The sequence below is a fragment of the Drosophila serrata genome, unplaced genomic scaffold (genome assembly GCF_035046125.1).
Source record: "Drosophila serrata isolate PLE 108 unplaced genomic scaffold, ASM3504612v1 contig_2, whole genome shotgun sequence".
Lineage (NCBI taxonomy): Eukaryota > Metazoa > Arthropoda > Insecta > Diptera > Drosophilidae > Drosophila > Drosophila serrata.
In genome coordinates, this window is record NW_028256900.1 from 153,410 (window position 1) to 177,313 (window position 23,904).

The 23,904-nt window shown below is 35.8% G+C and overlaps 2 protein-coding genes across 38 annotated transcripts in view; one reads left to right on the forward strand and one right to left on the reverse strand.

Annotated features, from left to right (window-relative positions):
* The first annotated feature begins 4,299 nt into the window (after positions 1 to 4,299).
* Positions 4,300 to 5,870, forward strand: LOC110177597 (uncharacterized). Its single transcript, XM_020944391.2, has one exon. The coding sequence runs from the start codon at positions 4,616 to 4,618 to the stop codon at positions 5,039 to 5,041; it is 426 nt and encodes a 141-aa protein (XP_020800050.1). The 5' UTR covers positions 4,300 to 4,615; the 3' UTR covers positions 5,042 to 5,870.
* Positions 5,320 to 23,904, reverse strand: part of LOC110177593 (uncharacterized) — a 129,244-nt gene continuing 110,659 nt past the window's right edge. For 13 of the 37 annotated variants that reach the window (XM_086829885.1, XM_086833045.1, XM_086837598.1 and 10 more), the window contains 7 exons: positions 18,483 to 18,725; positions 17,567 to 17,812; positions 16,671 to 17,040; positions 15,418 to 15,447; positions 11,120 to 11,472; positions 10,783 to 11,059; positions 5,320 to 8,383 (listed from right to left, as the gene is read on the reverse strand). In XM_086829885.1, coding sequence (XP_086686011.1) covers positions 8,368 to 8,383; positions 10,783 to 11,059; positions 11,120 to 11,472; positions 15,418 to 15,447; positions 16,671 to 17,040; positions 17,567 to 17,812; positions 18,483 to 18,725 — 1,535 coding nt within the window. In that variant the 3' untranslated portion in view covers positions 5,320 to 8,367. The remainder of the gene's footprint in view (positions 8,384 to 10,782; positions 11,060 to 11,119; positions 11,473 to 15,417; positions 15,448 to 16,670; positions 17,041 to 17,566; positions 17,813 to 18,482; positions 18,726 to 23,904) is intronic. The other 24 variants (XM_086833423.1, XM_020944386.2, XM_086831551.1 and 21 more) reach the window with 5 other exon arrangements.

Sequence of the window (23,904 nt, forward strand, 5' to 3'; positions counted from 1 at the left end):
GGGAGAGGACAGGCGGCGACCACAACAAGGGTCACCTAATCAATGGGTCTGCCCCATGTTGCAGCAACATGTGCTGATGCTGCTGATGTTGCAGTTTCTGCTGCTGCTGCTGCACAACTTGCTGTTGCTGCTGCTGCTGCTGTTGCAGTTGTCAATAGAAGCGATTTGAAATTGTTGCACATTTCCCGTGTGTGTGTATGTCACTTGCCTGCAACTTGAAATTGCGAGTGGGTGTTGTTGTTGAGTTGAGTTGCTGTTATTGCGTGTTGCTGCAACAGGAACTGCAGCGGCAACTGCAACGGCTAGTATCAAGTGAAACGACAACGGCAACAGCAACATATTTTCTATAAAGTTAATGAGCTTATTTATTGATAGCAAAGACAGAACAGGTAACAACTATTTATGACACTTTATAGAAAGGGAAAATGCTGCCAAGAAAGAAAATCAAATGGCAACTTAATGATATTTATTTATAAAATGAAAGCATAACCAGGAAATTAGAAAGATATATAAATTCAAGAGAAAGAAAAGCTTTGAACCACAGAATCTTCCTTTTACGATCACCTGAAGGCCTCGACTTAATTTGACAAGCTCGCTGTGGAGCTTCACTCACGATTCCATTTTGGCCAATTCCTGCCATTTAGCAATTTGGACGCTTATTTCTTTGGGCCATAAATCAAAGCCGGACAAACGAAAGTAAAGTGTGCAATGTAATTACAAATTAAAGCCATTGCCAGCCAAATGGTTGCAGACAAAAAACTATTGGCGACATTGCGAGGCGATTTAATGAAAAGCGCGCGGCCATTGGGAAACGAATTTTGAAATTATATAAAATGGCACACAACAAAAAACAAAACAAAAAAATTAGAAAACGAGGGGGAAAACAAATCAAAAAGCTTGCGTTTTTTTTAAGGGGGAGTGGAGACACACGGCCAGAGAGAGGAGGGAAGGAAAAAAGAAAATTAAAGTCACGGTTTCTAGCGTGTAAAGTGTGCGGCGGTGGCAGGATGGCTGAGTTTACACTTGAAATTATTTTATTATTTGTAACATTATACTACATTTTAACAAGAAGGTAAAACTTACATTGAACCATCAAGAAACCCTAAATTATGTGTATTCTAAGAATATTAAATCAATAAATTTATATGCTTATTTTTTGGGTAAATCAAAGTTTTTCAAATATAATAACTAAGCCAAAAGTGCATTGCTCTTAATTCGGAAAGCTGTTCTATGTTAGTTTTTATCAGGTTAACAAATCTGCATACTCAGTTTTTAAATATACAAAATTTAATTTTTTGTCAATTTTTGGCAATTTTAATGATGTAACCCCTTATCTTTTTTCAAATTTCGAAAAAATTTCAAAAATTTATTTTTCCTGCAAACATGCCTAGATCAATTCGGCTGTTGATTCTGATCAAGAATATATATGGTTTATAGGGTCGGAAATGACTCCTTCACTGATTTACAAGCTTCTGACTAAAATTAGAATTCCCTTGCAAGGGAAATAAAATATACTTACGTTTTAATTTATATGTATTTTCCTTCTTAACTTTGCTGTATAAAATCTAATTTTATTTCAATGAAAAAGGCTTACTTTCGCTTACCTTTTCTATTTGATTTTTCCGAGTGCTCTGCTGCAAAGCTGATGCTGCTGATGCTGCTGCAAGTGTCGCTGCAACAGTAACTGCAGCAGCAGCAACAATCAGCCAAACGGTAGAATGTAAATGTCTTTCTGGCCAAGGATCGTTGTTATTGTTGCTGCTGCTGCTACAGTTGGTGCCACAAAATCCAAATTGCTTGGCAGCCATCGACAAACAACAAACAAAAGCAACGGGCCAGCCAAGCGGCAACCTGCAACCTGCAACTTGCAACTGTGCCTCATCAATTGATTAAATTTGCAACAGCCACAGATCGTCGTCGATGCCTTTCACTTAACAGTGCACGATTTTTATTTATTTAGATTTAGATTTAATTTTTTAGCTCAGCCCCGTTTCCTACTCCTCACAACGTAATTTGTTCACAGAGAAAAATTACATTTGGGATATGTTTCTTTAAGGATTTCTAGGATTCAAATTGCTGCAATTGCAAACCTTTTAGTTATATTTTTTCTCTGCCTTGGTTGTTGAGATCTTAACCCGGGGTAAAACGCATCTAAACGCAGCAATTGAAATGTTTGTGGTAACGCGTTGCGGAAAATCTACAAACAATAAGCATGTTTTTCTTCGGATTTTGGCCATTTTTGGCCATCGCCAGAGTTTGGGGCCACCACAGAGCCCGGCGAGAGAGTTAGATAAAAATCTAGCCGGCATTTGTTGCTTTGGCCACCAACAAAGTCGTCGCCATTGTTGGCAAAACGGCAGTCAGGTGTTGCTTTTATTGTTTTACAATCACCACCACCACCAGCACCACCGTCGTCCGATCAACAACCAACAACCAACAGTTAACAACAGGCAGTAAAGGTGGAAGAGGAGCCTTCTCATCGATATTGGCCAACTTTCACAAGCAAATCTCGGCGAGGCCATAAAAGAAGCTGCGCTCTACAGCACAATTCAAATAAAATGAAAATAGAATCAAATAAACTTTTCTCTGTGCCAAACGGCAAACAAAAGGCCACAGTGAAAAATGTCTACATATAAAAGAGTACAAAAAAAGAGAAGTTAGCAAGCTGGAAAACTGCAAACTGCAAACTGCCAGTCGGGTCATAAAGAAAGCCCAGGGACAGGGAGTCGCGAACCTGGCCAACACAGGCCAAATGCAAATGTTTTCCCCTCCCCATAAAATATAATAAAAAAAGAGAAAAATAAAGGATCAGGCTGACCCAAAACAATGGACGGCACTGTAAGGCATCGCTGCCGAAGTGTTAACCGATTGTCCAGATACGCCAGGATTGATAGTCGCAAATCGCCAAGGGGACATTGATGGCGAGGGATCGAGATCTCTTCATTACCCTTCGATCTTTCGGTAAGAGCGGAAAATATTTGTATTAGAATTTACATATGTAGGTTCCCTGGTTTTCCCACACACACACACAGACATTTCTCTGATCTTGGCTAATTGGGAGTTAGAAAGCTTAAGGCCCGCCAGCTGCCCCATTTCGAGAACCTGCAACGTGCTCTCCCCCAGAACATCATCATCTCTAACTGCCCATCAAATAAATCAGCAGCAGGACGCACATGCAAACACGTCGGCTTTTACACTGAAAAGAAATTGTAGGAGTTACAAAATTTATACAGAGTTTTAGTTAGAGAGCTTAAAGAGTTGAGAATGAGATCGAAAAGCACATATTATTGATCCTTAATATTAATAGGAATTATACCAGATTTTTGTTACCATATCCACTGCTACTATATATTTGTTTTTAACTCGAATTCTGATTTGTACATTTTAAATTTAGATAATTAACTTGAAATTACTTCATCAAATTAATCCCTAAATCAATTCATTTAATTGAAAAATCATTTCAAATATGAAATATTTCATTAAATGATATAAAATCTGAATAAAGAAAAATGTAGATCTATGAAACATGAACCAAATAAAGTTCTACAAACCTGATCATCTTTTCTGATCAATTTAAACAAGGTTATTATTAAGATATTTATATCATTAAATGAACATGTGATATTTTTAACAATTTCACAATGAAATTAATATTATAGAATTAATAGAACGATAGGTTTGGTTAGGTTAGGTTCTGTATTAAATGAATACTTCTTCATTGCTTGATTTTTACAATCTAAAAGCATGAAATATTTTCCCCCCGTGTAAACCATCTTCCATCCAGCAGTCAAGCGGTGTCCAATTTGCTTTTCTTTTTTTGTACATTTTTGTTTTTGGCCATCTCAGTTATCAGAGTGCGCGTTTTAATGAGTTCGAGTACGTTTTATGAGCGAAAAACTCTTGAGAAATCCGAGGGAACGCGAACGCACCAAAGTGGAATGCACACAAAAATGTTAGAATCTCGCCGCAACGATAAAACTTTCGCGAGTAAAAAATAAAGAAAATAAAGTAGGAAAGAAAGAAGCACTCGAAAAGATCCAGAGGAGAGCGTCTGCTCATCATAATCCAATGGAATGGAATGGAATGGCGATGGCGTTGGTCTTATGATGATTGTGATTGGTGTCGCCACCTCACCTCCATCTCACCTTTTCAGTTTTGGTCTGGCACGTACGCAGATTCGTCGAGAAGAAAACACAAAAAAAAAAAACAAAACTCCGAGATACAAAGATACAAAGATACCGAGATACATAGCTCGCTCTCTGGTACGTGGCATGTAAAATATGTGCAGAATGACTGAGGAACAACGCGTGGAATTCATGAATGAATGCCGTTGGCGGAATATGAATGGAAACTGGGGAGGGAAAATTCGCACAAGTCTTCATAGCAGCAGGAAAAGCCAAGGGGAAAATTTATACAAAGCACAGGCAGCCCACAAAAGTAGGCAAGCCGTTTGCTAATAATCAAACTAACATTATAAAGCCTACTTGTAGGCCTTACCTTAAACCCATAACCAAATGTTATATAGTAAAATATTAAAAGTTTATGACAAGTCAAAGAAAATTCATTACCCAGAAATTCTGAAATTCTCCCTCTCTCGCTCTAAATAAACACAAAAATGTCACCCATTTTCTTGCAACTGGAGACAAATGATGGAAAACTTCATACCGTGGACAGTGCCTTGGTGAAGGAAATGGATACCATTTGCCAAATGCTAATGCTGGAGTGCTCCGGTAAATCGGAAGTGATTCCCCTGCCCAGGATCGATTCCAGGACTCTGAAACTTTTGCTAAAGTGGTGTAAATACATGAATGGTTGTTCTGATAACACCGATGTATCCGTACGTCTAAATATACTGAAGCGATTAATCCAGAAGGCTGGCGGCGAGGACGAAATCCTTTTCCAGATGATCAATGCGGCCAACTATTTGCAGATGGAGAGACTCCTGGATACCGGCACCCAGCTGGTGGCCAATATAATCCAAAGCTATGACAGTGTCGAAGAGTTGCGGGTACGTTTTCATATTGAAAGTGATGAGGAATAAATCAAAAATGGCAGAGCAGGATCTTTCAACAAGGATAATGCTTCAAGAAGACATTATTACCATGAAGTCTATCTCTAAAAATTTGTCTAAGAAAGATAGTCCGTATTGTGTGTGTAGTGAATAAATTTCGAATTAAATAATATTATTAACTCAGTTAACCAGTTTTGATTCCAGTAAGCAGGGATAACTAATGAGTTTTCTGAAATATTTCTTACTGGGAAAAATAGTACTGAAATTCCTGAAATCGCTTTATTTTTTAAATAATAACAAAATTTCCATTTTGTAAGTAATTAAATCTTTATTAAATCTCAATTTGTCGGTGATTATTATTCAATACTTTTTTTGTTTCTGTTTTTTTCTTTTTTCTTTCTTTTGTGTTTTCTTTCGTTTTATGGGATCTTGGTTTTTCTTTTTTTTCTCTGTATTTTTCTTGTTCCAAAACTCTCGCTATGCTTATTCCGCTACTTTACTTAACTTTTTTACTTCGCATTTGCAAATTTTCACAACTTTTCTCTGTGGTTTTTCCCTTTCAGTGGCCTTTAGTTTTGGCCCAAAAACTTGACTTTCTCCAATGTTTTTTTCTTATTGTTTTCCCATACTCGTGGTGTTCTTAGTTATTGCTAAAGATCTCTCTTTTTTTTTTGTATTATTATTTATTATTTTGATTTGCACATTGCAACGGCAACGGCAAAAATTGGCAAAGATGTGTCGAAAAATAGGGAGTAGGAAGAACCAATGGCAGAAATGAAAACTGGTGGGGATCGAGGAGGAAATGCGCCCTGCTTGAATGCGAAAAATCGGTTCTAGATAGCTTGGGTCTTCCGTTTCCGTTTCCGGTTCTTTCAATCAATTTTCATTTTTGTGTTCAAGGAGTTCGTTTAAATGGGGTCGAAACCGACGACTCTTGGCTCTTCTGTTGGAATTCTTCTGCTGGAATTCTTCTGCTTGAATTCTCCTAGAATTCTTCCGCTCTTGTTGTTGCTAAGACTTGTTCTGGTTGTGTCTGTGTCTAATTGTGACGTACACTATAAATCGCTCCATAGAAAAAGTGTAAACTATGCTATCCCATATCTGATAGAGTTGTATAGCTTCAGCTTCGTCTGCTTCATCTCATATAAATAGGTGTATACATAAATGAATATATATACATATATTCTGCCATTTTGTATAGTCATTAAATATGTATAATTTATTTATTCCGCTTCTGTCCCATTTATATATATATATATATATGTATATATATATATTTTGTATTAATATGTATATATGCAATTTATATTGCTTAACTTTTGACAATGCAACGCTTTGAAGCAAGAGGCAGACATAGAGAGAGATTCAGATTCAGTTTCAGTATCAGTTTCGGTTTTTTCCGGATTGAAAAGGGATTTTCCTTCGAGTTTCCCCTTAGATCCTGTCAGTTTAGAAATATGAAACTTGCAAAGGAAGCGCCACTGCATCATTAAACTAATAATGTTTTGTCTTTTATTCATTTTTGCTTTTGAAATAAGTTTGCTTCGTTTTGGTTTAATATGCTGTTGTGTCTCTGTAGCCTGTATCTGTATCTGTATCTTACTAAGTGTCCATTGAAACAGAGTTCATTACGTTACGTTACGTTATGGTTTTTAGTTTTACTTTAGTTGTAGTTTTACATTTACTGTTTACGTTTACTTTTACGTTCTTTAAGTTTAAATATTCACGAGCACGCGCGAGCATTTTCAATTTGCATTTTTGTTGCCTCAAAATGTACAATTTGCTGGTTTTGTTTGGTAATTTTCATTATATATATATTTTCTCCTTGATTAAGCTTACTATGTGGAATGCTTGAGTAAAATTTTTCAGTTTCCGCTTTTTTTTCCCTGTTCTTTTACAAAATAAATTATTCTGACTGATGCTGATGGTTCCATCGGGTTCCGAACTCTGTTCTCTGTCTCTAAAAAGTTTTTAAGTTACGTGACTTACGTCTTAAGATGTATTCTAACTTTCTTTTTTTTTTTATTATTTATTTTTATTTTTTTTGGGTAATTTTTTTCTCTTTCTCGTCTCTAAAATACTTCATTCTGGGTCCAACTTGCTTCAGTTTAATTTTCCTGATATTTTGTTGCCATTTATTATTAGAATTTTGTTTAATTTACTTTTGGGTTTTCCTCCATTTCTCCATTTCTCAGCTTGAGCATTATTGCCTTCTCTCTTCTCTGCGGGTTTTTCCTCTCCTACTATCTCTCTTTCTCTCCACGATAAGTTTTAGTTTTCTACGCAAGTTTTCTTTGGCGATATGTATGTACATGTGTTTTTTCGGGGGAAAAATTCAACTTAATTAACTAAACTCAACTCAAGCTGAAACAAAAAATAATAATTAACAACAATTGAAAATTATATTTCTTGAAAACATGTCTTTCGAAAAATTAGAATTTATTTTTCCGTATTATCGGTATATATTTATATATATGTGGTAGATGGTAGATCTCTAAGTTTAATGTGTTGTTTTTTGTTTTGTTTTCGTTTAAGCTTTTTACAATAATGTAATTATAAGTGTAAAACATAATAATGTGTTTCGAATTTTCGTGTTTCTGTGTTGTGTTTTTGTTTCTCTTTTTTTAGTTGGCTTAATTCAAAAATTAAAAATTTATGGAAAGCAACAGTAAGTTTTAAATTATTGCCTAAACTTTAATGCATCAGCCATGTTTATATATATATTTGTTATTTTTGTTTTGCTTTGCTTATTTGCCTTTTAATTTAAATTTAAATCGAATATCGTTATGTGTTTTCTCCTTGCTGGTTTCATTTTTATATAATATAATACATAATTGCCTTGACTGAAGCGACTTAACATTTCTACAAAAGACGAATTGATATTTTGATTTTGCGTTGTGAAATTGGCTTGGATATATCGAACGAATTTTTTATTTACACACAATTAATTAACAAATAAGGAGAGAGTGGTACATAAAGGACTTAAAATTAAAAAACTCTCGCAATGATCAACAGAAACCTATATAAATTATTAATTATTTTCTTGAATGTGGCCTTTTCTATCTCTCTTTTTTCTCTCTTCCCTCTTTCCTTCGTCTCCTTTTTGCTTTTCCATTTTTTTGTGTATTTTTTTTTCGTTTTTTGTTTTTTTATTTGTTTTTAGATTTTAGTTTTATTTTTGCAATTTCTATGCCTGCTTTTGGAGTTGAAAATTGTTCTTTCTCTCTCTTTTAGTTTTTGCTGTTGGCTTAATTTTTTGCTTTTAAACATTTGTTGACAATTTGATGCTGCATAAAATACAATTGTTGCTTGGGTTGCTGTTGTAATTTGCTGGAAAGTTGCTGCCATTGCAATCGTCATGGCCTATGGAATCTGCAAAAGAGAGGAAAAACTTTTGATTAGTTTTTTGTTTCGACTTTGTTGGTTAATGGGAAAACATTGTGTTGGGTCTTTGGAGAGCATAGAAAATATATATTTTGTTTAATTTAGAGAGAAAGGAATATATATAAATATAGAGAGAAACAAGAAAGGAAACCGAGTTCGCATTATTATAATTCATACTTTTATATGACAATTTTACAACAAATCAAAATTTAAAATACTCATAACTTGGCCAAAAATGATCTAAATTCACTTTAGAAAGAATTTCTTTGTAAGTTTTTGTAAAGTTAATAAATCTGCATACTCAATTTTAAATTTAAAAAAAATCAATTTTTTGTCAAATTTTGCAAATTTTAATGATGTAACCCCTTATAAAATTTATAATTTTCGAAAAATTTTCAAAAATTTGTTTTTTGACCTGACATGGCTAGATCGACTCGGCTTTTGATTCTGATCACGAATATATATGGTTTATAGGGTCGGAAATGATTCCTTCATTGTGTTATAAGCTTCTGATTATTACTAATACCCTGCAAAAAGGTATAAAAACAGGCAATTATTGTAAATAATCAGTGTTTTGCAAACATCATAATTAAGCCAAAAATTCATAAATTTCAATTCAAAAAGCTGTTCTGTGATAGTTTTTTAATTGCTAACAAATCTTCATACTTCGTTTGTTGATACTGTTAAAAACTTCTGATTAAAATTATAATAACCCGCAAAAAGGTATAAAAACAGACAATTTTGTCCAAAAATCATATTTTAAAAAACTCATAACAAAGCCAAAAAATCATTAATTTCAATGCGGAATACATTTCTGTGGCAGATTTTATTATGCTAACAGATCTGCATACTAAATTAAGCAAAATACAAATATCAAATTTTTATCAATTTTTGACAATTTTAATGATGTAACCCCTTATCATTTTTTCAAATTTCGAAAAAATTTCAAAAATGTATTTTTCTCCCAGACATGCCTAGATCGATTGTCCTGATGATTCTGATCAAGAATATATATGATTTATAGGGTCGGAAATGACTTCTTCACTGAGTTTCTTGCTTTAGACTGAAATTAGAATACCCCGAAAGAATATAAAAAAGAAGCCTGTATATTTCTTATTTAACTTCAAAATAATATAATCCTTCAAAGTTCTTTCAATTCTTTTGACTTTTTTAATGAAAATAAACACAACTTACGAATATATACAAATCGATTATATATATACAAATCAATTATAGACTAAATAAATATTGTTTTTAAATCGAAAGTATGTTTATTAAAGCTCAAAATATAGTTAAATACATTTCCTAATCTCTCCTCATATTAGAATCTCTCCCCTTCCTCAAACTTCAAATAAACTCCCAAAGTTATTTAATTTAACGCTTTAAAAATAAAGTGCAGCAGCCGCACAAAATCCAAAAGCCATTACACACTCCCTCGACCACAAAACAAACAACGGAAAAAAAGGGCCCGGAAAGAAAAATAAACTCTGCCAGAAACTGCAATGGAAATAGAAATAGGAAAAAAGCTAGCCGCCATCCGCCGAGTCCTTTGTGACTGCATATCGCCAAAATACATTTGTAAGGAACGTAAACTGGACTGGACTGAACAGAGGGGCTTGATGGGATGGCAAAACTGCACGTGACACTTCACTGGCCATTGGCATTGGCAATTTTTTGCTTGGCTCACTTTGTGGCCATTCGATTTGGCCGCAAGGACACGCCCGCTACATAATTCAGGGGCCGCCACAGCACCACACACAGAGGGATATGTCTCTCAATTGCGAGATTGCTTTGGCCCCAGAATCCGCCCATGGACCACCTCTCAGCACCACCACTCCTCTCACTCACTCACTCAGCCCACCTCCCACGAGAGCAATTTGCAAAAAACCAGTTAGGACGAGAAAGAGCTTATCCTTGGCCACCGAAGGATTAGATACCCTGTGGAGGAAGGTTCCTCGATTTATAGGTAAACTAAGCTCACTGAAAGTCTCTGATTCAACGAAGTATTAATGGTTTTTTAAAGCTCTGATTTTGTGGAAAGTGAAGGGAATTTATTGATGAATATATATCAACATTTAAAATCACAAAAATAAGTGTGATGTGTTAATGGAGTTTACGAGCAGAAATTATTTATTGAACGTAACATGATTTCTGCTTTAATTGAATTTCCCCCAATTTCAATTCGTGTCCATGTCAAATTTGTATGCAAGCACATTATTCCACTCGTATTTCATTTGTCTATGCCAAAAAATATTCAATTACAAGCGTGAAAATTTGTAACTCTAATTGAAATCAATAAATAATTGATGAAATACCATTTACAAAATATATATTATATATTTTTCGTTGCCTGAGAATAGTTTCTTTAGCTTTTCATTCAAATTTACCTCGTCAGATGCCGACTGCCCTCGTGGACGGCCATTTCGGAGGACTTGAACTCGTTCAGCTCCTTGCGAATGGCGGCCTTGTCCTTTGGCGTCAGTCTTGTCCACGGCTTGTCCGCCCTGCGATCATAGTCGTGGGCCTGCGTCACCTCTATATAGTCGTTGAATCGAATGATCTTCTTCTCCTTCAGCTCCTCTACAGTGGGTCGAAAGCTGAGTTTGCGCAATAGATACGACTTTTTCTCCTCCTTTTGCTTCTTCTCCTCGGCGGGTGATTGAGCTTATAGAAATACAAAATATAATTAATATAATTGATAAATGATTGAAGAGGTGAACTCACTTTTCAAGATATTGCGCTCGACCAGCTCCTCGGCCGTGGGTCGCATGGACAGCCTGCGTATGAGACGTGCTCCGATTGCCTCCTTGGACTCCTTGAGCTCGTTGTCGGTGACCTGATGCAGGATATTCCTATTGATCAGATCCTGCTTATCGGGTCGCAATTGCAGCTTCAAGGATAGCGACTCCTTTCGCGCCAGCTTCGCCAGTCGGGTGTTATCGTTATCATCATCCCGATAGACAATATGACCATCGCTCTCATCGCTATCACTGCTGCTCTCACGTATCACAAAGGGTCGTGTGTTCTCCTTATTCTCCACGGTGCACGGCAATTGGATGTTGAACATTTGCTGCCTGCTGTGGGTTAAGCATTCAAGAAGGAAACATTAGCACATTATCATCATCATTATCATTATATCATTCACATATCTCGCATTAAACATTAAATATTCTACTTGTATACAATAAACACATACACAGAGACACATAGAAAACAACCCACAACAACAGCGACTAACTAACTAACTAACAACAATGACTAAGGAGGAGGGTGGGCTGACTGCTCATGCATGCATCTCAAGCCAAAAAACCCTCCTCCTCCTCCGACGAAAATCCTCTCCTGCAAAAGCCTTCATCCCACATCCCTTCCATCCAAAATCTTGGCCAGGGCAATCTGCCAGATTTCTGGCAGCTTCTCTCGTGCATAAATATCCCTGCATGTGTAGGATTTATTCATGCCTCTTTACCTTTATCTTTGCACCTATACACTTTGCAGTGGGAATCATATAGCGCGGAATTTTGAGCATCCATTATATTTGAGGACATTTCAAGAAGTGTTTTGTTTTTGTGGATTTATTGTACTATTAAATTGTTATTTTTCTTGAAATTTATGAGATACTATTAAATGAGATGACTTTTGAGTATGAGTCACAAAGAATTTATCAAAGAAATTTAAGACGTTTCAAAAAGAAGCCTAAGACTGCTTTATTTTTATACCCTTGCAGGGTATTATAATTTCAGTCAGAAGTTTGCAACGCAGTGAAGGAGGCACCTCCGACCATATAAAGTATATATATTCTTGATCAGGATCAACAGCCGAGTCGATCTAGCCATGTCCGTCTGTCCGTCTGTCCGTCTGTCCGTCTGTCCGTCTGTCCGTTTCTACGCAAACTAGTCTCTCAGTTTTGAAGCTATCTGAATGAAACTTTGTAGTTAGCCTTCTATATACTCTCACTCGTATATATGTCGGAACGGGCCGGATCGGACGACTATATCATATAGCTGCCATAGGAATGATCGGAAAATTTTTACAAAAAAAATTTTAACATTTTCAGTTTTCAATAGAATTGGATCAAATTTGAGATATAGCCATTTTACTATACTCTACAATTTTGTATAAAATTTTATGAAAATCGGGCTACTATATCATATAGCTCCCATAGGAACGATCGAGAAATTAATAAAATTAAAAATTATAACTTTTTCAGTTTTCAACAGATTTTCATCAAATTTGAGGTGTAGCCATTTTATATTAGTCTTAAATTTTGTGGCAAATTTCATAAAAATCGGACGACTATATCATATAGGTGCCATACAAACGATCGTTTGATGAAGAGGAAAAATGCAAATCTGTGAATGTAAAACTGCAAATATAATATGTATAGGTGAATGAAATGAAAGCAGGTATTACTTCATTGTTTTTTAACACAAATATATTTAATTTATATGGTATGGATTCCTAGTCATAGAATTTCTATCTGCAAGGGTATATAAACTTCGGCGTGCCGAAGTTAGCTTCCTTTCTTGTTCTAATTAGAACTTCTTAAAATATGTATTATTATACGATCTTAAATGACATAAAACTATTCTTTACTTGTAACTATTTTTACCTGATTTAATTTCTTATTTCACTTTTTAAATAAACCTTAAATCCCCCAAGTCTATAAATCCAGCCACAACTGTATCTATTCCCTTCAATTCTTTTTTTGTCCTTTAAGTTTTGTCACCTAAAAAAGAAAAGGAAGCAAAAGGAAAAAAATGCTTTTTTCAACCTCTTTATTTTTCTTTTGCTGCTGCGGCAGTTTCGCTTTTCCCGCTTTTCTTTTTTCCTCTTCCTCCTCTTTTTTTTTTTTTTGTAAATGGCACGTGGAGTGCACATCTGGCACACACACATGGACACACAGACAGACAAACACACACTGTGGCAAATAATATGCAAAACACATGCACATATATATATATGCACAGATGTGTTTGACTTTGTACTTAAAGCTTGAAGCTTGCCTCGAATGCCATATTCTTTATATCCTGTCGGCTGCTTCCGCCGCACTTTCGGGGCGTTAATGCAAAACACGATTGGATAAAAACTGAACAAAGAGTATATAGTATAGTGTATGTGGGGACCACACGGCGTATGAGTGACACTGGGCGCATACCCTTGGGGAAGTACTATAGTTTTTGGGGAAGCAACTGTCTCCGAGGAAGTCGACTGGAAATGCCAGGCAGGAAGTTACTTTTTTTCTGAGTTGCAAAGATTATAACAATTCTCAGCTTTCCTTTTTTCAGAAAAAGGAGGATTTTTTCCAAGGGTTTCTTTTTAAATTTGAGGGTAACATAAGCTGCTTTTAATCTAATCATTTCACTCAATTCCTTAAGCTTTCTATCTTTTAATCTCTTGAACATTATATTTAATAAAGTACAAAAATTCCCTTGCAGATATGTTTACTTCCGCTCTGTTTCCTGTATATTTTCCTAGACTTCCTGCTTTCGTTCGCCATTTTTGCCTTCCCATTTCAAGCGATTTAACCTCCATCGAAATGGCTTCATAGTGCCATATAAACATAAATTGAGCACACTCTCGCACTTTACGAGGAAAGGATAGAACGATGGAAAGATATATAGATAGAAAGATAGATGGATATGTTCAGATGGTTAGATATTGAAGGCACAACAACAGGAAATCGCCTTTTTCCCAGGCACGTTTTGCATTCTGAGCTTCAGTTTTGCTGCAGCTCAGCTCTTAGCCAATTTACATATTTCGGTTTTTTTTTTTTTGATTTTTAGTGCTTTATAAACTGCATAAATTGTTGGGCATATCAGTCAAGGGAAATGGTTTATGTGGAGTGAAGCCTGTCTTTGTGCTTCCCTCAATTTCAAATTTCAATTTCACTTTCAATTTTAAGATACACACTTGAAGTTTTCATTTGGCCTCTGGACAAATTTAGGGCAAACTTTGCTTAATGAAAAAAACTTGACCTAAACAGAGCGCCGGAAAACTCATTTCCTTTCCTACCTTCTTTTTTGTTCGCTTCTTCCTGCATATTTCGAATGTGGGAAATATCAAATTAAAACTGGCAGATATTCCTTGGAGAGAAAAAAATGTGTGTGTTTTGTCGGTGGGGGAATTGAAATTTGAAACAAATTCCTGTTTGAAATGAAACATGCAAGATTCAGAGGGAATAAGACAGTATATATAGCAGCAAGAAAAAGACAAAGAAACTTTTTATGAAAAAGGAAAATCTACACACTTTTTTACACTCACACAACTATATACACACACATACATATATATATATATGAAGAGGATTCGAGTGTTGTGATGGAGAAAAATAAATTAAATACATAAGAGAAACTATAAAGAATCTTTAAATACCCTTGCTTAATATATTTATATTGTTTTAAAAAACTGCCTTAATAATTAACATTGAAACTGAACAGAGCTTCTAATTAAACTTCATCTTACTCTTCCACAAAAATACCACCTTAAATCCCTTAAACTCTCTGCAAGGGTATAAAGACAATGCAAAAAAAAAATACATATTACACAAAACAACGAAAATCGCACAAAAAAAGTTAGTAATTTAATAAGGAAAGTGTGCCTTGACGTAGTGTTGGTGATTGCTTGAGTGTCTGCATGGGTGTGTGTGTATAAGCACTATACCAGTGTTGTAAAAGTTTCAGTTTTTATTTACTCAAAAAATAAAACAGAAACTGGAACTAAAATACAGACGGATGAGAGAGAGAGAGAGTGTGTGTTAGAGTGCAGCCAAAGTGCAAGGATACAATGAGAAAAGATTTTTTATATTGTTTTGTTTTGTTTTGTTTGGATTTTGTGAGAGGATTACTTTGAAAGGACTGAAGGGGTAGTGTTATATAACAACAGTTAGGGACTAAGAGAGTGAGAGCGATATATATCTTTTGGGATGCACTAAAAGCATTTTGCATACAATTTTTGTTTTGGTTTTTGCTTCGGGCTTTCATGATTTCACATTACAAATAAATTAGCTAAAAATTGTTGTTTACCATAGTCTAATCCGTGGTCGTAGTATTGGCCTGATATTCGATTTTATATTGTTCAATATTTGTTGTTGTTTGGTTGAGATAGTAGTAGTAGTAGTAGTAGATATAGAAGTGGGGGGAGTTTTGTTGTTGTTGTTGTTCGACACGCACACACAAAACGAATCGATTCGAAATCGTATATATGAAATATATATATAGAACAAACACAGGTTCGAGGGGGCAGACGGGGAGAAGGAAAAAAGAGAACAAATTTGTTATAGAAAATAGTTGAAATAACAATCATAAAACAGAAGAAAAAAACATAACAAATTGGGAGATCGAATCGTATCTTTTGGTGAGTTTTTCTTCGCTTTTACAGTATAGAAAAAAGTTGTGATTAAACTAGAGAGACAAACGCAACTCTCTGGGCAAACTTTAGTTGGGTGTTTTTTGTTTTGTTTAGAAAGAAAAAACTACCAAAATAACGTGTGGAAAGGTTGTTGAGGGTTGTAAGGATTCATCAACTGGGAATTAAGTAAAACGATACAAAAGTTTTGCTACTTAAAAAGGTGGAACAATGCTGTTTAAGGTAAAACAAGGAAGTCGTTATGCGTATTATTGGTTTTTTTATCTTTCATTTATTTATGTGAATCTTTAAAGTATTCAAAAATGGAAATCGTTGCTTGCAAGGTATTAACATTTTAGTCAGAAGCTTGTAATTCAGTGAAGGAATCATTTCCGACCCTATAAATCATATTTATTCTTGATCAGAATTAAAAGCCAAATCGATCTAGCTTTGTCTGACAAAAATTTAATTTTTTCAAAATTTTAGAAATTTTAAAAATTTTATAGGGGTTACATCATTAAAATTGTCAAAAATTCGAAAAAATTTTAATTTTCTAAAATTTTAAATTGAGTATGCAGATTTGTTAACCTAATAAAAACTAACATGGGAAAGCTTGCCGAATTAAAATTAATGCTTTTTTAGCTAAGTTATGAGATTTTTAAATTTTGATATTCTGAAATTATTTTCCTTTCTTGTTTTTATCTTTTAAATGTTACTAAAATTGTTTGCTTTTAAATATTAAAGCATCGGTATTTATATTTAGTTTAAAAACCTTTTGTTAGCTTGAAAAAGTAAACGAATCACTAGTTATAATCGTTTTAAAAGCCTTCTTACTATTTTTAAAATTTTTAAAACACTCAAAAAACATCCTTGTTTTAGCCTAGAAAGCATTGTTCCCTTGGAATCCTTTGGATTTCCATATCCTACTCACTTGAGCGAATAGTTGTTGCCTGCCGCATCCTGACGCACCACCAGCGGTCGCTGGTTGGCCGATTGTTGTTGTGCCGCTGCTGCAGCGGCCGCCGCCATGGATCCGATGCCACCATTACTATTGGAAATGGCTGCCGCTGTGGCCGCACTTCCGGCGCCATGCTCCTGCGTGGGCGTCACCGGCGTGGAAGCGGAAGCGGGCAGAATGCCGCCCTTTTTCTTCAGCGCCGACTTGAGAGGAACTGCATTTGGTTTTGGCTCTTTGGCTGGAATTTCCTCGACGCGCTGCGTATCCATCATGCGCACATGGTTGCCACCATATGGGGCGTACTCGTCATCCGAGTCGAGCTCATCCTGATCCGGATCGTGATCTGTAGAAAAGGATAAGGATATATGGAATGAGTGGGGGGTTCAGGTAAACTTCAAAGACATGCTTTAGGGCTTGAGGTTGCAGGGACAAGGACATAGAGACAGGTCTTTTGGGAAGTTGATATTCAGTTAAGGCGATTATTTTGGTAGGGCAGTACGTAAAAGTTAATAATTTATATTATTTTATGCTAGATTTTCATTATAAAAACATCATAAAACATCCCTAAGTTAAATTTATTTAGAAATATATCTTTAAGCTTTAGTCTTGTCTTTAAATTCACTTAAAAAGATATAAATAGTTATTAATTGGTTCAGTTTTAGCATTACTATCAATAACAAAATACCCAAAAATGAATCAAAACATCAACTAAATATCAACATTCCCATAAACTAGCATACATTATGAAGTGCGCGTTTTTGTTAATGAGCTGAGGGTTTTAGCTAGCCTAAAAGGTGGGGTTCCTTGGGTTCTTCTGGATAGGTGGGTGGGGGTTTTCTTTAGGGGATTTTTTTAGGTATGGGAATTACCATCGTAGTCGTAGTCCTGCTGGTAATCCTGATCATTAACGGCGCCTGGCCCATGCGGTCGTCCAGCGATGAGCGTGGGGCTCGGCGTGGAGAACATCGGTGGCGGTGGGATCGGTCCGATCTCCGACAGTGGAATCGGTGGCTCTGGCAACTCGCTGAGCATAACGCCCGGCGGCAGTTTACCACCTGGATATGGAGGCGGTGTGCTGCCCGGCGGACCGCCCACCATTTTACCATCTTCGCCATCTATTTAGGATTTAATTTCGGTGTTTTTTTTTTTATATCGTTAATCAATATTTTAGGTGTTGGTATATTCAGCGGTATCATCAGTGTTTCAAGCGGTAAAGGGAGCAGGCAGATAGAGATAGATATAGAATAGAGAAAGAGAGATAGAAACAGAAAAGACAGAGCGAGATGGAAAGAGAGAGAGACACATAGTGAGTGAGAGCAGCTCTTGTTCGCGTCTAGCCAATGTGTGTGTGTGAGTGAGTGAAAGTGTTGTGCTTGGGTGAAAGTGACTGTTTTGGGTGTGTTTGTGCTTTTGTTAAAAGGTGTTTGAGAGTAAAAAAGGAAACTGATTTTATAGGGAATTACATTATATTTATACTATATAATACATAATTCTTCAAGATAAATCATTTTAAAACTTGTAATAGTAGTTAAAATTTTGTTAATAAATCTATGCTTATCTATGCTCTAATAAAATATGCTGAACAACATGAAAGCTTTTCCTTGATAATAAGTATTAACTCTCTTTATAAATGAAATAATATCGCATATATCTTTACCATTTTCTTGGCATCTCCCAAATCAGTTTCCTTTTCTTTTCCACTTCTCAATCACCTTATTTTCTAATGATTTATAGATAACTAGCTTCTTAAAGGTGTCCTAATTCCCCTCCCATTTGCCGACTTACACATGTGCTCGTTGTGATAGCAAATGTTGACTCCACGACGGGTCAGCTTGTTGGCCCCCGACAAGGTATTCGGTCGCTCCATTTTCCCATCCACCTGATGGTGCCCACTGCCGCCGCCGCCACCTGGTGGTGGCAACATGGAACCCTGGATGGTGGGCTGCTCAAGATTGGGCGTGGATATTGTGCCATTGCCTCCGTGTTGTTGCTGCTGTTGTTGTGCATCAGTCTTGTCTTTTCTTGGTTCTGTGAGGGAAGAGTAAGAGTAAAATAAAATAAAATAATGAGTCAAAAGAGCACTAATTTATGTTTAAAGAACTATCCACTTGGCAGTTAGTAGTGTCTGTGTGTGTGTGCTTGACAAGCTTTTACTTTAATTGTCGTGTGCCAGGACAGGCTTCGTCCTTTGGGCAGTCTGCAAAATTGGCTGCCGGGCAGCTGTTCCTGTAAACCACTTGAGTGGCCACAAAGCTCTCACTTACACTGGGCAAAAAGTCTTATAAATGTGGGAAATACCGCAAGCTTTTCCCTTTTAAATTATCTCATCAAGTGAGGTATATAATTTATATATATTAATTTAGTATAGATATTTCTGTTAAGATACAAAAATATTTGGCTTTGTTCCAAATGTATTTCCAATAAAGGAAAAATTCTATAATTAATTATAAAATGTAGCAGAAATGACTACATTTCCTTTGAGTGCACAACATGTCCCTGCACTTTTCCACTCGTGTTCATTTTCTCACTGCACGAGGGTAATATTTTTAATTGTTGTTAAAGGCTTAAGCGCGCTGCCAACTCTTCTGTCGGGCGAAAGCGGTTTGGGTCAAATTGCGGCAAGGACTTTCCCTGCTCCCTCGGGCCGACATGGCGTATGCGCATTATTTCCTTGTTAAATTTAAGTGGGAAAAGGTAATACCACAAGAGAGAGAGACAGACAGAGTGAGTGCGATAATGTGGTGAAAAAAACAAGCCACAGTCCAACCGGAAATTACGCCCGAGTCCCAAATATATATTTTTAGACATTATCCCATCATCCCAAGAAAATATCTTATTTTCCGACTATTAGCAAAGATATTCTTCGGGTGCCTAGCAATTAAAATTCCAACCTCTTAATAGACAAGGCGACAAGATCGCTTACAAGAGCAATTAAAGCAAAGAAAATTCCAAAACACTGATCGGTTTGACAGACAGCCGTCGCAGTCAAAGAGGAAAATCCGGTGCGCACTAAATGAAAATATATATCTATCGCCCATATAGCCATCACGCGATTAATTGCCAGACCCAAAGACCAGCAAATTAATTCCCATTTTTCAACAAGTTGCGTGGCATAAACAAACCGCAGCACCGTACAGTGAATAATTCATTGAATATTAAATGAAAATGTGCAGGAAAAGAATTTTCAGTTTATAGATATCAAAAATAGTGTTGTGAGTATTGCATACCAGTATCGCTTGTTAATAGCACGTAAATAAATATCAAAGCGTCTCGAAATACGCAGCACAAATTGATGTACAGAAAGAGAAATTTTTAGAAAGGGATTTGGAACTAAAGAATGTTGGGAAATATTTGGAAATTAATTAGTTTAATAATTGATACAATTAAATAGCAGAAAAGTAAAAGTAATCTGCTTATAGCACGTCTTAATGATTGAAATTTTCTACACAGCGGGCGTATTATATTAAGGTCTTAAATTAAATTAAATGTATTTATACTAAAAAAAGACTGTTTACGATAAATTATTAATAATGAAGAAGTTCATTATAATATTTAAGGTAAAGGGAAATATTTGTACGCCTTGAAAACTGTTTCTACAAAATGCTTACAAGAAGTTAATCCAAGAACTTGATCTTTATTAAATATCCAAAGTAAAAATTTCGTTTATTTCTTGATTCAATCTTTAATATTCTCTCCAGAATTTTATGAAATATTTTCCCTGTGCAAAGGCATCGATATCTATATAAAAACCAGAGGCGTGGCAATCGTCAGCACCTCGGCAAACTATTCAAAACAGATACAAATTCCTTTGGCTAAATGCCAGCCACCAAAAAGACTTGACGTGTTTGCCTAAATATGTTTTTTTTTCTGCTTTAAACACAAAAATATCTCCTCTCGCTCTTTTTTTTGTGTTTTGTTTGACGCCTGAAGTAATGAAATTCTTTTTCGCCTCAAGTTCAAAACAAAAAAAGTACAGCAAAAAAAAATCCACCAAAAAATCTGTGATGTCTGCTGTCAAAATGAAAGACCGCAGTAAAAAGCCCTGACTTTGACATACGTTGTTTGTGTTTATTTATTGCATTCTCTATGACGGCAATGTACACGAAATGGAAACTAATGTTGGCTAAATGAAAACCAATTAAAATGCACAATCAATTATGCAAATGGAGATAAAATGTTTCGAGTCTGGGCTCTGGCTCTGACTCTTACTCTGTATCTGGGTAATTTATCAATTAGAGACCTGTCAGAGGCTGCAAAATTTAAACACAAAAGTGAGTATATCTCTCGTTTATGTCTGATAAAAAGCAACCCACACACAGAAAATACACCTAATTTTGGCCTAATCTTTTGGGCCAAATCTCCAGGGAGTTTCATTTCTTAGGCTAAAGTTTTCCTTGGCCTCTCCTCTTTCTCTCATTCTCTTTGCTGGAATCTCTCTTGACTCATTTTCACCGAAAACTGAATTTCCCCCTTATCTGAAAAGGGAACAATGCGCACACTAATGACATTAATTAAGCAGAAAGTTTGGCCTCTAATTAGCAAACACACACACAGAGAGAGAGACAGACGCAAACATGGCTAAAATCATTAGCCCCATTCCAACGCTTGGCCAGAACCGACACTTGAAGCAAAACTCTAATCAATTATCCTTGGTGCGCCGCGCCTGCAATTACAATGAAAGTCCTTCGGGGGGAGAGAGCAGAATAAGAAGTCAAAGAAAATTGTTTGGTTTATCAGACAGGACACAAAGTCCTTAACTTAACTTCACTTTGCTTCAAGTTCTGCAAATTAAATTATTTAAAATTAATGCCATATGTGATTTTCAAAGAGATGCTGCCTGGCCAAGTTAATTAAAGTTTTGCCTGCCACAAATATGATTTCCACTCACGCAATAAAGTTTATTTTTGGTTTTCATGTGTGTGTGTGTGTGTGTGTGTGGGCGACACGGTGACGTCACACGGGATTTGAATTCATGTTAAACGTAATGCGAAGATTTATTTATAATTCAACCATCGCCCCGGAAAACCAAATGCGAGGGGAATATATTCACCAGACAGCGAACAATTCGTTATGCAGCCGCCAACTAATTGCGCGGCGAACCCACACAATCGCAAAATGACAGGTACACAGAGAGAAAAGAATTACTAAATTACTTTGCAAGGTTACCAAAGTTTATAAATCTAGATTTCAAAATCTCATAGCTAAGCCAAAAATGCATTAATCTTAATTTGGAAAACGTTACTGTGGTAGTTTTTATTGGCTTAATAAATCTGCATACCAAATTTACCATTTTGTAAAAAATTGTAAAAATTTTTGCCAATTTTTGACAATTTTAATGATAACCCCTTATAAAAATTTCAAAATTTGGAAAAAATTCGAAAAATTGTTCTTTTACTAGACATGTCTAGATCGATTCAGCTGTTCATTCTGATCAAGAATATATATGATTTATAGGGTCGGAAATGATTCCTTCATTGTGTTATAAGCTTCTGATTAATACTAATACTCTACAAAAAGGTATAAAAACAGGCAATTTTATTAAATAATCAATGTTTTTCAAACATCATAATTAAGCCAAAAGTGCATTAATTTCAATTCGGAAAGCTGTTCTGTGCTAGTTTTTAAATCGCTAACAAATCTGCGTACAGCGTTTGCTGATGCTGATAAAAGATTCTGACCAAAAATTGAATAACCTGCAAAATGGTATAAAAACAGGCAATTTTATTAAATAATCAATGTTTTTCAAACATCATAATTCAGCCAAAAATGCATTAATTTCAGTTCGGAAAGCGGTTCTGTGCTAATTTGTATAGCGCCAACAAATCTGCATACTCAGTTTTTGAATTTAAAAAATTCAATTTTTGGCCAAATTTTGACAATTTTAATGATGTAACCCCTTATCTTTTTTTCAAATTTCGAAAAAATTTCAAAAATTTATTTTTCTCCCAGACATGCCTAGATTGATTCCCCTGTTGATTCTGATCAAGAATATATATGATTTATAGGGTCGGAAATGACTCCTTCACATAATTTCGAGCTTCTGACTAAAACTAGAATACCCTCTAAGGTATAATAAGGGAAAAGTGATTTTTCTGTTAGTTAAACTTTTACTCTTCTAAGAAATATGAAAAAACAATACTTTTCAACAATTTCTGTCCATAATTTATCACTTTCTGTTACCAGTATATGCCAAAATAGCAATTTAATTTCTATAAATCCCCAAAAATTTGTTAAAAATATTTTAAAAAGTACAAAAAAATCAACAATTACATTTCTTAGAATGGGTGTTACTTGCAAACCTTACCCAAAATTATTTTCCCTGCAGAAAACTTGTTGTTTTCAGCTTTCAACAAATCAAGGAGAAGAGGGTCGTGGGGTGGGTGGGAGAACCTGCCAGTAACTGCAGGCAATGTGTGGATATTTGATAAATAAGCAATGAGCATTGTGTATTTGCGGTGAATCCACCCAGAGAGCAGGAGTGGCAAAGTCCTGGGAATAATGCTACTGCAGAAAAGGCCGCAGGCAACAAATTTTCATAGCTCATTTTCAGTTTTTGCATGGCAGCCAAGCGTCAGAGAAGAGGACATTTGGGAAATACACATACGAGGACATGTGTTGGCTCCATTTTACCAAGAAAGAGAGATAGAGACCGAGAGAGAGAGAGAGGGGTAGATTGACAGCCAGAGACAGCCTCCCTCTTGACGTCACAACGAAATTACATTACTCATACGCCATGTGGCCGCAGCAGGATCTTAAAGTGCAGAGGCAAAAGGATGAGGGATGTAAGGATGTCAGGCAACAACACGTGCATTTGACTTAAACCAAGAGCAACGAGAAGAAAATGCGGGGGAATGAAAAGCTGCATCTTGGCCTCCAAATTGGCTGGGAATTACAAAACTGCATCACGTATACGACACGTTGCCACACGGCAAAAGCTAAAACTTGGCAATTACAAACGGAGAATGCCAACGGCTGCAGGCCTTAAATCAACACTCTGTCACAATTCATTAAATTTAATTAATGCTGCTTTACGTCTCTCCTCCCACCACCTTGCTCTCGTTAATTCAATATAAAACGTAATGAAAAATAAAAGGTAAACCATACCAATTTGGTTACATGTCTGGCTATATTTATATAATACAAAGTATAACGAATTGGGGTGCGGATTCCCCTGGCTTGTGACACATATGGAAAACCCTTTTTCCAT

Coding starts and splice junctions, on each gene's coding strand:
- LOC110177597 (XM_020944391.2), top strand. CDS start 4,616: ATGTCACCCATTTTCTTGCAACTGGAGACAAATGATGGAAAACTTCAT.